Source organism: Tenrec ecaudatus, chromosome 1, assembly GCF_050624435.1.
Source record: "Tenrec ecaudatus isolate mTenEca1 chromosome 1, mTenEca1.hap1, whole genome shotgun sequence".
NCBI classification, from domain to species: domain Eukaryota; kingdom Metazoa; phylum Chordata; class Mammalia; order Afrosoricida; family Tenrecidae; genus Tenrec; species Tenrec ecaudatus.
In genome coordinates, this window is record NC_134530.1 from 265,321,197 (window position 1) to 265,335,216 (window position 14,020).

A 14,020-nucleotide genomic window follows, 5' to 3' on the forward strand; every position below is an offset into this window, starting at 1 on the left:
TAGGAATGAGCCAACGAAAACCTTATGGACAGCCTCAGAGCGTTGCCAGATGCTGGAAACCTAATGAATAGAAGCTAAACACTGTCACATAGTGCCAGAAAGGGACTCAAAATATGACTGCGGGAAAACTACCTTCTTAAGTACACTCGACCATAAGGATGTGGACGGAGTTAAAACCTTCATTTGCTGGTGGGGCACAACTCAATGAAGTTGAAACAGCTGCAAACTGTTTCAATTATAAGCAGAACTTGGAATTACCAAGTATGAAGCTAGGTAAATTGGAAGTTGTCTAAAATGAAACACACAGCATAAAAATGGGTACCCTAGGCACTAGTGAGCCGACGTGGACTGATCGCGGCCATTGTGAATCAGAAAATCATGCTTTGCTATGCTGGGAATGGCATCAGGCCAAGGGGAATGACTTTGCATTCCTTGTCCAAAAGGATATTTCAATATCTGTCTTGACGTACAATGCTGTCTCTGATAGGACTCCATTTATTTACATCCAAGGTGATTCAGTCAAAACAACTATTCAACTTTATACACCAACAGTGAAGTTAGTGATGGAGAAATTCTACCAACATCTGCAGTCTGAGTTTGAACAAATATGCAATCGAGATGCGTTGGCATTTGGAAACAAAGAGGAAGGAAAATGGTTGGAGATCGCATGATAGAATTTTGCAAGACCTTCGACTACTTCATTGCAAATACCTTTTTTCCACAAACAACAGGCGACTATACAGCTGGACTCATCCCATTGGAATACACAGAAATCAAGTCGACGACATCTGTGAGAAAAGATGCTGGAGAAGCTCAATCTCAGCAGTTACAAGCAGACCAGGGGCCCATATAAATTCAGGTCAAAGTCCAAGAAAATTAACACAAGTCCATGAGAGCCAAAACCTACTTTGAGTTTTGACTGAAAACATCTTGAGTGTATCCCCCTGCATTTTAAGAACCTCTCGAACAAATTGGATGCGTGAACACTAACAATAGAAGACTCAATGGGCTGTGGAAGATATCCAGAAGGCCACATATGAAGAAATCAAAGGTCATTGAGACGGTAGGATAGAAGGAAAAACATCAAAATGGATGTCAGGAAATATTCTGGTACTTGCTAAAACAAATGGGAGAAATGATGGCATCCAAGAGCTGACCAGAAAATTTCAAAGGGCCGCTCAAGAAAACAAAATAAAATATTACAATGAAATGTGCAAAGTCCTGGAGTTAGAAAACTAAGGGGGACGGACATGCTCAGTAGATGTTCAGCTGAAAGAACCCCAAAAATTCCAGCCTCCGGTTGCAATATTCAAAGATTCTATATGCCAAATATTGAATGATGTAGGACACATCAAAGGAAGGTGGAAACAAGGCAGTGTCCCGTCCCAAAACGAACTAGTCTACATTTAACCATTTTAAGAGGTAGCATGTGAGCAAGAAGTCCGGGCTGCACTGACTGCATTAGCCAGACACCAAGTTCCAGGAGTTGATGGCCCACCCCGTGAAATGTTTCACCAGAGCTGATAAAGCACTGGAGGCACTCGCTTGTCGATGCCAAGAAATTTGGAAGACAGCTACTAACTGACTGGAAGCGATCCGAATCTGTATTGATTCCAAAGAAAGGTGACCCCACAGAACGCTCAAATTGTAGAACAGTATTAACGATATGACATGCCAGGACAATTTTCCTACAGCGTTTCCAACAAGAGCTGCAGCAGTACATTGGACGGAAGCTGCCAGAAGTTCGAGCCGGATTCGGAAGAGGACGGAGAACAAAGGCCATCTGAGCTGATGCCAGATGGATCTTGGCTGCAAACAGAAGAATACCAGAAAATGTTTATTTGTGTTTCATTGACTGGGCCAAGGCATTGGACTGCATGGACACAAGAGACTATGGACAGCTTTGAGAAGAACTGAAATTCCAGAACACCCCATTGTGCTCATGTGGAACCTGTCCAATTGCACAAAAGAGCCTGGGAATTACCGCATGCTTCAAAATCGGGAGATTTACTCATTTACTTAATCTGTATGCAGAGCAAATAATTAGAGAATTTGGATTAGATGAAGAAGAATGTGGCAGCAGAACTGGAAGAAAATTTAACAACTTGAAGCGCTTGCTGATGAAGATCGAGTGTGGATGTCATTTCATTAGTTTTTATTTTCATTTTTTTAATAATGAAGCCCCTTATATATTAGAAGCTGTGTAACAAAGAACAAAACACAGCCGCTACCCACAGCACACTTACATCTGGATTAAGAACTGCAGTGAGAAAGATTTTAATTGCATTTAGTAAATTTTTTCCTGTAAAGATGATGCTCCACCAAATCAGCTCAGGGACCTATGGTAGAGTTGACTCAGTAAGCACTCATGAGAACTTACTTTGTTCAGAAGTTTGCCGTGATCAGGGTGGGGGCTAGTTTGTCCCTCATAAATGATAATCTAGGCAGAGGGAGAAGATTATGCTATCCTATTGTGCTTAACGAACTAACAGAATTTAGTGGTTCTTCGACACTGAATCGTCCAAGGTGATCTTTGTTGCCATCTTATTCTTTCCATTTCTTTTAGCTAATTTACCGATGTTTTGAAAGTGTGAAATTCCGTAAAAGTTACGCAGCTCTTTGTCCAGTATCTAATTTTACATTTTCATCATCCCAGAGAGAGCTTCATTAATAATCACTCTTAATTCCCCCAAGCTCTCCAGTCCCTGGCAACTAGTAACCGCCCCCCCTCTCTAGATTTGCCTCTTCTGGGCATTTCATAGGAAGAGCAGCAGGTTGGCTATGTCTGGGTTTCGTGTCTGGATTCTCTCACTCAGAGAAGCGCCAATGTCCATCCGCGTGGCATGTGGCAGGGCTTCACTCTTGTGTGAATAATACTGCATTTTGTTTATTCTTTCCATTTGTGGACATTCGGATTGACTCTCTTTCTGGCTACTATGAATAATGCTGCTAAGACTACCCATGTACAGCATTTTGCATAGATTTGTGTTTTTAATTCTCTGGGATTTTTTGGGGGGGCATTCCAATTATTATATAAGGGAGCTTTCAATCATTTGAGGAAATTTTTCATTATTTTTCATTTTGATTTTTTCATTAACTTTTTTGAAGCCCCTCATATATTAGAAGCTGTCGTTGCTAGATCATATTCTAACCTTCATTTTTCTATTTTGAAACAAAAGCAACTGAAATTCTTTAGATTCAATTTTTTTCCTGATGAAACAAAAAATATCTGCAAACGATAAACATTAAACCATTCTACAAATACATAGTATAAAAAATGAAAACTTCCCATTGCCCTGAATAACCACTATTGACAGTTTTGTTTATGTCTCTTCAGATTTCCCCCATTTTATTAATATCTGAGGGGACTTCAAAAAGCTTGTGAAAAGATCATAGAAATTTCCCATAAACTTTGAGGTCGCCTGGTATATTTTTTTAAAACAAAATGTTGCCATCCTACTTATAGTTTTTGACAAATTGTTACAAAATCCATTAAATTTGCTAGAGTAAGTCCCACCTGCCTTTATCCAACTTTCTAAATAAACTCGACAACGGCCAAGGTCCATTCCACCAAGCTGGTTCGGGTGCAGAGCGCAGGACAGTGCGGCCTAGGCTCGCTAACCTTCTGTTCTGGTTCAGGCTGGATGGGGCTCTGCGCTGCCTTGAATCAGAGATGCTTAATAATGTGGGTTTCACATCAGGCCACCAATGTTCCCTGTTTCCCTAGGGGCCAGCCATGTTTAGCCCTTTGTCCCAGTGAAGTGACTCATTCTGTCTTCTTGGCCCTCAAAAGTGCAATTACAGTCGGCCCAGCTTGAGATGCCCATGCTGTTACTCTTCTTGCGAAGTTGTTTTATGTGCTCCTGAAGTTCTCGCTCACACAGCAGCTCACCCAGGAGGCCAGTCACTGGTCGGTTCAGTCAGCAGAGAAAGCAGAGGCGAGGACACAGGAGCAGACAGGCTTCTTGGGAAGGGCAGCTGCTTCCACTTACTGTCGATGAGGGCTGCTACACTTTCCCCGCTTGCAACCCCTTCTCACCGGAGAAGTTGGCAACGTGGACCAGCGCTGCCAGGAACACTGTGGGATTTTTCCTGAATTTTTGGTGCTTGTGTGTTCAGAAACGTTGCCACGCCCATTTGGTTGTGGGACCTCACAGGGGGGTCACAATCCACATTGTAAAAAGCTTTGCTCTAGATCTCTGTGTTCATTCTAGTGCTGCCCTGCCTCTTTGCTTTCTTCCTGAATCGATCTAAGTTATTTATGGGATTTTATTATTATTATTAATTATTTCTGCAAGGCTGACGGGGCAGCAATATCTGCCCTCTTTCCTTGGTTTCCATCCAGGTTCCCCTCAGCGAGTTAATGGCAAAGTGAAAGGAAGGATCTTTGTGGGGGACAGCCAAGTCCCAGTCGTCTTTGAGAACACCGACCTGCACTCTTATGTCGTGATGAACCACGGACGCTCGTACACAGCCATTAGCACCGTACCGGAGACGCTTGGGTATTCGCTGCTTCCCCTGGCCCCCGTGGGAGGCATCATTGGATGGATGTTCGCTGTGGAGCAGGATGGATTCAAGAATGGGTTCAGCATCACTGGTAATGAATTTTCCACATTAGAAGCAGTGGGCCCTACAGTGAGACATGTGCGGGGGGGGGGGGGATGGAATGGGAACCCCTTGTAAGCAAACAATGTGCCAATCAGCATCTTATGATTCCTTTGTGACTCGAGAGAGAAAACCTCTTTCATTTTGCCTTAGAAATATGAGACTGAGGGAAAAAGGATCACATCTTTTTTTTCATTAACCGATGGCCTGGCAGTGTATGCCTTTCTTACTGTAGTAAGATCTGTAGAACATAGAAGTTGTCATGATAATCATTTTCAAGTGCACAGGTCAGTGCCGTCCCAAGGCTCTGCAGCCATCGCCACGATCTCTTTCCAGGTGTTGTCTCAGAACATTAGCTCTGTACTCCGCAAACAGGGACTGGCCCGTATCCCGTTCCCTCTGGCATCGTATATCTGTCTGTCAAACTGCAGAAACTACTTGGGGAGAGAGAGAAATCTCTAGTAGACCCAATGTCATCAATTTACATGTCCTCATGGCCAAAAGTATACAGCTGACTAGTCACTGCAATCTAATTACCGTATATAATTGAATATAAGCCGACCGGAGTATAAGCCAAGGTAGCTAATTATTACCTGGGAAATCAGAAAAACTGATTGACTCCAGTATAAGCCTAGGGTGGGAAACGAGGGATGTGAATTAACACAGAGACCAGAGGGGAGAGACGGAGCGCAGCCACAGACACATCCTTACCAGTTCAGCTGCTGGAGTAAGTGAATCAATACGGGTGCTTCTGCGAATTGTAGACCTCCATGTCACAGGATGGCTCTGATTGGTTAGATGTGAGTAAACAAAACATTCAAAGCCCTGCAGTGTCAGCGGGGCTTTGAATGAACAGCGAACAGTGGAGGAATGCAATCACCTGCGAGATATTACACCTCGCTGGCGTACCACTGCCCCGTGCATAAGCCGAACCCCAGTTTTTCAGCACATTTTTTTGTGCTGAAAAACTCGGCTTATACACGCGTATATACAGTAGTTTAAATCTGTCTCTGAATGCAAAACGAATCTGAAGTTGATAATTGTCATGTTCTCAGTACCTACGGAGAGAAAAAGAGTCATCACCTAGGTGACTAAATTAAGCCTAATAGTCACAATCCTCAGGAGTCACCAGAAACCTATGTCCTTATCATGGCTGTCCTCTGTACGTGGTCCCACCACTTCAGATGCTCCCTGCTCTCCGTGTTCCTGTGCTCGTCCTACGTACTGGTGGGTTTTCGTACCAAAAAGCGAATGGGTTTCAGCATGTTCCCCTGATGACCATTTGAATTCTCTGGGGAAGGGTTAGTGAGGTCGAAACACTGACTTTCAAAGTGTGTAGGCCTGGATGGAGGAAACATCCAGAAATAGTAGCTTCACGTTTTGAGCTTTTCGTTACATCAAGGCTTCTGTGAGTTTATAGCAGTACCTTTTTGACTCACCTTTGCAGCCATGGAATTACAGAAATTGTACTGAAATTGCAACTCACCAGGCTCGAACGTTTGTTTCATGGCAATCATTTTACCTTGTCATCATCTCCTAGATCCAAGTCACTACATTTGGGGAGCATGTGACCATTCGCAGAACACTTTTCACAAGACACACTGTGTTGTCATCCATAAACGGAGGGTCCGAGGCCTGAAGTGAGGCAAGCTCACCAGCCAATGCACAGCACAGCTAAGATTCCACTCAGGTCTCCCCTCCTTCTGGCAATGCTTGGCGCCAGCGCTCCTCCGAGGGTAGCTTGCGTCTGAGAAGGAAGTAGCTTCTTGCCAGCTCTCTGACTCAGTGGGCTACGGGATACCCAAGCATTACCAGTCCTGTGGGTTATGTAGCAAACCTGCAGAGAAAGTGGCTGAGGCGAGCATCGTGGTGTCTTCTTGATCAGGATGCCAGCCCTGGGTAGTCAGGGAGTGTTGGGCCCCTTCCTGGAAATGAGCTGAGGCACATTCAGAAACGGCATTGTTTTGCAGGTGGTGAGTTTACCCGGCAGGCCGAGGTCACCTTCGTGGGGCACCCAGGCAAGCTGGTGGTCAAGCAGCAGTTCAGTGGCATCGATGAGCACGGGCACCTGACCATCGACACGGAGCTGGAGGGCCGAGTGCCGAAGATTGCATTTGGCTCCGTGGTCCACATTGAGCCGTACACCGAGCTCTACCACTACTCTCCCTCAGGTGAAGCGGTGCGGCTGGGCGCGGCCCTGGTGGGGGGGGGGAGGAGTGAGAAGTAGTGCGCCTGTGTGCAGATGACGTCATGGCTAACTTGGCGCTAACCATGAGCAAATTGAAATGGACTTCCTTCCAGCCTTTCTCTCGACACACACACACACACACACACACACACATTTAAATAACATAATAGTAGTTTTAGTATAACATTTATATGCAGTTTTCAACTTTTATTTTGAAATAATTTCACACTTGTATAAAAGTCGAAAATAGGACATAGACGTCTTGCAAATACTTTACCTAGCTTAGCCTATCAGCATTTTGCTTCTTTTACTTTATCCTGGGCTCGCTATAAGAGAGAGCTTTGCAAAGTTTGTGGGAAAATTCTTCCCTCCGCCCCCCAAACTTTGAAAGCTTGCATATATGTTTTTATAGTCATTCCTCATTTTACTGTGTTTTGCATTATTGTGCTTTACAGATACTTTTTTTTTTTTTACTTTAGAAGTTGAAAGGTTTGTGGCGACCCTGCACCGGCCACGTCTACCGGTGCCATGTTTCCCAATAGCATGCTGTGTGTCCCTTTGTCGTTCCCATATTTTGGTCGTTCCCATAACCTTTCAAACTTTTTCATGAGGCTATTGTATACTTCATAGATTTCAGTATATCTAACTTCTGTAGGCACCAGGAAGACAAGAGAAAAACAAAACATGTGACTCCGTTTATGCCTAGGTTCAGTTTATTGAGGTGGTCTGGAATGGAACTTGCAATATCTCTGAGGTGTGACTGTTTACACATGTTCTACAGGGGTTTCAATGATTTTTCAGACGTAGCTCACCAAGCATTCTTCCAAGGAGCCCCTGAGTGGACTTGAACCACCAACCTTCTCTTTAGAAGCTTACTCCATTAATCATCTGTGCCACTATTCATAGATATATGTATGTATGTACATATATATGCATGTGTGTGTTGTTTTTATTTTTCTTTCTCTGAGCTGTGAGAGGGTAAGTTGTATTCAACAAGAGCCTTCATTTACCTGGCCAGAGTTCATTTATCCAATCAAAATCTAACAGTGAGGCCATATTATTGTAGAATCTAGAGGGAAGTCATAGTTCTTATTTAAATACAATTGTGATCACACTGTTAGGGTGTTGTGGCTGTCAGGGGTGGGCGGGATAAGATCATCAGTCCCAGGCCTCACACCGTGAAAGAATCGCACTCGGAGGATTGGTAAATCAAGCACAAGCTGAGCATGTTTTACTACATTCTCACAGTCAGTAACAGGCTCCCTGTGGTAGAGCTCTGGGGGGTGTTCCTGGGTTATGTTTCAGGTATTTTCTGGAGGTTAGCTGCCTCCTCTGGAGCTTGGCTCCCTTGGGGAGGTGCTTGGTCAGACTGATGGGCCCCTGAAGAGGAGTCGCTTCATTATTGTGCGTGCTGCATCCCTCGTGACTTGATTTGTCTATCCAGGGGATCCGAACTACAATAAAATGTCATTACAGTGACTGAGGTTAATTGACATCAAGTTACTTGGAGAAGACTTCTGGTCTTTCTGCACCCGTGTGGTTCCTGTGATTTGGTGTCCTCATCAGATTGGCTGGGACCCTTTGGGATCCTCCACTTCTGACCCCCATTCTCCTTAACTGACCAACATGCGGCTGACTACCTAACTAGATCACATTTTTCTTTTTCAATTAATAACAAATCATGACTATTTTTGAAGTTCCATTAATAGGCTTTAAAAATACACTTTAAGGAATTTGTATTGTCTTACTGTATACCATTCTCCTATTGTCTAAAGTTTACATTATTTTTCATTTCCCCCCTTCATGACAAGTTGAAATAACTGCCTTCATCACCAATCTTTGCCACGTTTCTGATTCTTTTTAAAGTAAGATTCCGTTCCTAAAAATAGAAGGGGTGGGTCAAACAATAGGAACTCCTCAAGACTCTTGTTCCAGTCCGGTCCAGAAAGGTGGCACCCATGACTCAAGGCTTTCCAGCTTGATTAGGCTTTTCCTCATCAGGGAAATGACCATAAGACGGAGAGGCGGGGGAAGGAAACTGAGCCTGGTGTGCAGGCTGCCTGCCACCAGTCGGAATGTCTGGCAGCTCAATGCATGGGCTGGAGGGAGGCAGCAGCTCACACTGTTCTTTTCTTTCTCCTCTGGCTTTTGTGCTTTTATGGAGTGAACTGTAGCAGAGCACAGAACTATAAAGAGGCTTTCATACTTTTTATTTTTAAATAGGAAGTTGTGGGTTTCATTGCATGGGTGTGTAACCGGCTCCTGATGGAGAAAGTTGGCTTCTTCTCTCCATTGTTAATCTGCGTTGTGACACTTCAAGAAGTTTTCAGAAATTGGCTGAAAAATACCCATTTGATTTTGACATTGTAATATCATAGACTACTGGATCTAGGACCATATAGAGAAACTAATATTTACTGTATCCTAAATCAGATAATCTGGCTAAAGTGGTTAGAAAGCCTATACAAAGCTGCTAGCACACTGTCCCATAGCCCATTCTCAGTCCATTCCAGTCAGTAGTTTTTAATCATAATAGTCTGTGGTGGTAGTTTGTTGCCTCAGAGTCAGCTCCAATGTACAGACAACACAATAAAGCCTTGCCCGGTCCTATCCCCTCTTTGTGACCATTGCTATGCTTGCTAGTAGCCTGCTCAATTCTAGAACTTTCACATCCTTCCTCATCCAGTCCCTGGCCAAATCCATTTTTGAAGAGAGAGAGGTTACAGTAGTCAGTGATTCATGGGCATACCCATGAACTCAGATTTCTCTTCTTCCAAACTGATGCTCTTTCTAGCAGGTCGCCATCTCAGTCCTTATGATATCAGGAACTCCCTAAGAACCACCGGATAAGAAAAAGCAACAAGTATAATAATGGGAAATTTAGCTAATGGAGTGAGTTGCCTTCCTAAATTAAATCTTCCTGTTACCCTGGTCTCTCATCTGGTAGCATCAGAGGGACAGGGAGAGCTGATTGGCTGAAAGCTCTAGATGCTGCCATGCACATCCCTAGAGATTTCTCTATTGTCTGCTTTGTCCCCTGCCCTCACCCCCAGTAATCACATCTTCCTCCACGAGAGAGTACACTGTGACGGAACCTGAGCAGGACGGGGCTGCCCCCTCCAACATCTACACCTATCAGTGGCGACAAACCATCACCTTCCATCAATGTACCCACGACGAGGCCCAGCCTGCCCTGCCGGGCACCCAGCAGCTCTCAGTGGACAGCGTGTTTGTCCTGTACAACCAGGATGAGAGGATCTTACGATATGCTCTCAGCAACTCTATCGGCCCTATGAAGGGTAAGTGATGTGGTAGGTTAGATCAGGCGCCACGTGTGGGCCTGCGTGTCCGTGTGCCCACGTGTCTCAGTTGCCTGCTCTGTGCATTGTCTTTAGTCCCATACTCTCAGGCTAGGGAAGGAGGAAACGTGCTTAGATTTCGCCATCTCCTCTCAGAAGAAGTCTTACTGTTTATGAGTCTTAAGAAACCTAAGTGTCTCTGTCCTTGCGAGCAAGAGCCTTTTCACCACAGAATGCCAACCTACTGAGTTATCTTACTAAGCAGGTGGACCATCCAAGGGCTCCCGCTGTGACAGGGCTTTAAGGACACTCCAATACTCTGGTCTTCAAAGGAACGTGTGCTGGGACCTGTGAACTGAAGCATGCCTGGTAGGCTCAGAGCCTAAATAGCTAGGTGTGCGGGCTGTGAGGAGGCACCCCAGCTACCCAGGAGGAGCTGGGGTCAGGGAGCAGAATGAAGGCCAGGTGCCGGTCTCAATGTCAAGCTCTAGCTCCAGGCATCAAAGGTTGGCGTGTTTTTCATTTCAGGGCCACATGGCAGATATTATAGGTTTGGCAACTAATCTCTAAGACATCTTGTTATTATTCCAAAGCTGTAGAGCCATTCATCAATCAGTGGATGGGTGTGTTCAGTTTACAATAAAATTTTTGTTTATTTGCAAAAAGGCAATGGCTAGAGGGATGTAGCTCGAGGACACCGGCCTTGGGGTGGTCACACAGGACTCAGCCGATTTCATATTTCAGAACCCTCTGGGGCTTGTAACAATTGCCTTCTTGGTCATTGGTCGCGGTTGGCATTCTGGGGCGCGAGGAAACGATATTCGCTCCGTGTAAATGTTTCTGCATTCACAGATGGCTCCCCGGATGCCCTTCAGAATCCCTGCTACATTGGCACCCATGGCTGTGACACCAACGCCGTGTGCCGGCCCGGCCCCGACATACAGTTCTCCTGCGAGTGCTCCGTTGGTTTCCGAGGAGATGGGCAGACCTGCCAAGGTAGGGCACTGAGTTTGCCTGTGGGAGCTAGGAAGCTGGGATCTTTGCGCCTCAGCGCTCGGGGTGACAGGGTGCCCGAGAGCTGAGAAGTCCAGTGAGACAAATAACATTTTCTGGTCCCCTGGTTGTTAAAGGTTTGAGCTTAGAAACCTGACAGCGACCTGTGGCAGATAACATTTTCTGGTCCCCTGGTTGTTAAAGGTTTGAGCTTAGAAACCTGACAGCGACCTGTGGCTAATTCCACAGATCTATATGGGGCCACCTAGAGTCAGAATCAATTCAACAGCCCTTTGTTAGAAAAATAAGCAGATCCCTCCACCTTTTCATAAGGTATACGCATCTGGTAGCCCAGCAGGTTCATACCTCTGGGACAGCCTCCGTTCTGCAGCTCAACCCTCCAGTTATTGGAGGATGTACTTTGTCCTTAAGGTTAGCAGGTCCTTCTGTGAGAGTCTGGCCTGGCCTGCTTGCTAAGAATATGCATGCACAGAATCCAGGCTGAGGCTGCCTTTTTGTCACATACCAAGTGGGAAGGTAGTTCCCACTTCACGCTAAACATTAGCATTTCCTACTCCTCCCCAGACTGACAGTGTTGAATGGCTAATTTGTCTTAGGCCAACTTGAAGCAATACCTGTGGATGAGGGGGCCTCCCACGTCCACCCTAAGGCTTCATGCCACCTTGTTTCAATTTCATGTTGTTATTATTCTCTGCCATTCAGTTGGGCCCTGACTGCTGGCTGCCCCATGCCACTGGGCCACTGGGATCCACGGGGTTTTCATTGGCAGGTTTTTTTGAAGTAGATTTCCAAGCCTTTCTTCCTCGGCCATTCTCGTCTGAAAGCTTTGCTGCCGTGTAAAATGCAATGCTTGGCCGCGTTACAGCCCATCTAAGTCTCTCCTGCCAGACGGGTATCGACAAACCTGTTAGGTGCGTTGGCCAGGAAGCGAACCCCGGCCTCCAACATGGAAAGCAAGAATTCTACCACAGAATCACCACTGTCTCTTTCAACGTCAAGGTCAATAAAGTAGGACTGAGAAGGGAGGTAGCCCAAAATCTGCTGCTGTTGAGCTCTGACCTGTCATTGAGAGAGCACTTGACTTCAGAGGGCACAACCAGTCCTGCTTTCTGTCATCTGTCGCAATCACAGACCTGCCTCCCTCCCCCCACCCTGCCCCCCTCTAAGTGCTCCAGGATGATGGCAGTTGGCTTTTGTCCTGTGGTTCCTCCTTGCACTAGCTGATTAGCACCACAGGGGAATGTGGGTGTTTTTCCAGTCAGCTCCTTGTTTTTTCTGGGTCAATAAAAAAGGCCTCAAAATGTTGATGCCTGGAGACAGCAGGCTTTTCGGAGGAAATTGCATTAGCAGATCGCTTCGGGTGTTGTTTTGATCTGGGAAGCGCTGTATAGGATAGGGCGGAGACCACGCCTGCCTGTGTAATGCAGTGTGCGTGCAACGCGGAGAGAATGCGGAATTGAGAGAATACTGGGTGTCATCCCAAACAAGGCTGGTCTGCTGAGACATCGGATCGAGTCCCCAACACGCGACAGTTCCCAGTTGAATCACAGAGCTCCAGTGCCTGCCCGGCTCCCTTCCTTCCATGTACTTTTCAATTAGGAGTCTGCAGAGCTGGTTTTGGCAAATAGCTTCATTAAGTACTTTTCAAGTACACTCCGGCATTTAACAAGTTGATGAGACTCATGGGAGAGCCCGCCCTTTGATGAAAGGCAAACTGGCTTGCCGTTGTTAAAAATATGGGGATAGTAGCCACCCTGAAAGTGACCGAAAGGCAAAAGGGAACACTGACTTTTAAAATATATATATTTAGTGCTATCAGTGAAGAAGCAGCAGTAGTGTTAAGAACAATTCAGTACTTTCCTATGGGGTCAGAGAGTGGTTTATGTGACAAGGGAATCTCTTTCCAGAGGAGAAATTGAATAATAATCCTCAAGAAGACTCAGTGATATTTCATAACATCGGCAAATCTCTATTTCCAATCATGAAAGAACTAAGGCCCATGCCTTAATTTACAAAACAAAACAAACCCACCAACATTCTAAGTCTACAGAGTACCACCCCAACATAGGAGTTCTCTATAGGGCAGTGGTTCTCAACCTGTGGGTCGCGACCCCTTTTGGGGGTAGAATGACTCTTTTACAGGGGTCGGCCGATTCATAACAGTAGCAAACTTACAGTTATGAAGTAGCAACAAGAATAATGTTATGGTTGGGGGTCGCCGCCACCTGAGGGACTGTATGAAAGGCTTGTGGCATGAGGAAAGTTGAGAGCCACTGCTGTGGGGTTCCCACGGCTGTCCATCCTTGTGGAAGCAGCTTGTCTGTCTTTCTTCTGTGGAGCAGCTGCTGAGTGTGGCTAGCCCCAAGCACTTAAGCACTGTGCACCTGGGCTTCTTCAGTCACAGAAGGAAGGAATTAGGAATTAAATCAGACATTCCTAACTACTCCAAACCTCAAGTACCATGAGATGTTAATAGCAGCATTGGTAAGGTCTTGTCTACAAAGAAAAGATGTCTTCCCGACAGGCATCCATACATAACCCTGCGTAGTAAAGCAGGCTACGATAGGGACCACTTTCGGAGCCTTCTCAGGGGCCATGAGACCCTATTTGCCACGGACTTTCTAGGTAGAGTGAGATGCCTTAGTGGTGATGTCAGGTAAGGGTTGGAGTGCGAATCGAAAGGTAGCTGGTGGGCTTGCACTTTATTCTAACCCCGATCTAAGAACAATTAGATCCTGTGACATGGCCCCCTTCATCCTCATGAAGATATCATTGAAGATCTGAGTGTTACAGCAAAGTCCGGTGAGGAAACCAGATGGCACCCAGCTATGAAAAAGAATAGCATTTGGGATCTTAAAGGCTTGTTTTCAAATAATCAGACATGTAAGTGAAGAGTCAATTATGTCCACCTGGA

General features: G+C 45.5%; 1 protein-coding gene across 1 annotated transcript in view; it reads left to right on the top strand.

Moving 5' to 3' along the window:
• NID1 (nidogen 1) overlaps nucleotides 1-14,020 on the top strand; it is a 104,074-nt gene that overhangs the window by 36,648 nt on the left and 53,406 nt on the right. Inside the window, exons 6-9 of the mRNA XM_075532170.1 lie at nucleotides 4,346-4,597; nucleotides 6,576-6,776; nucleotides 9,847-10,092; nucleotides 10,945-11,088. Of these exons, the coding sequence (XP_075388285.1) occupies nucleotides 4,346-4,597; nucleotides 6,576-6,776; nucleotides 9,847-10,092; nucleotides 10,945-11,088 (843 nt within the window). The remainder of the gene's footprint in view (nucleotides 1-4,345; nucleotides 4,598-6,575; nucleotides 6,777-9,846; nucleotides 10,093-10,944; nucleotides 11,089-14,020) is intronic.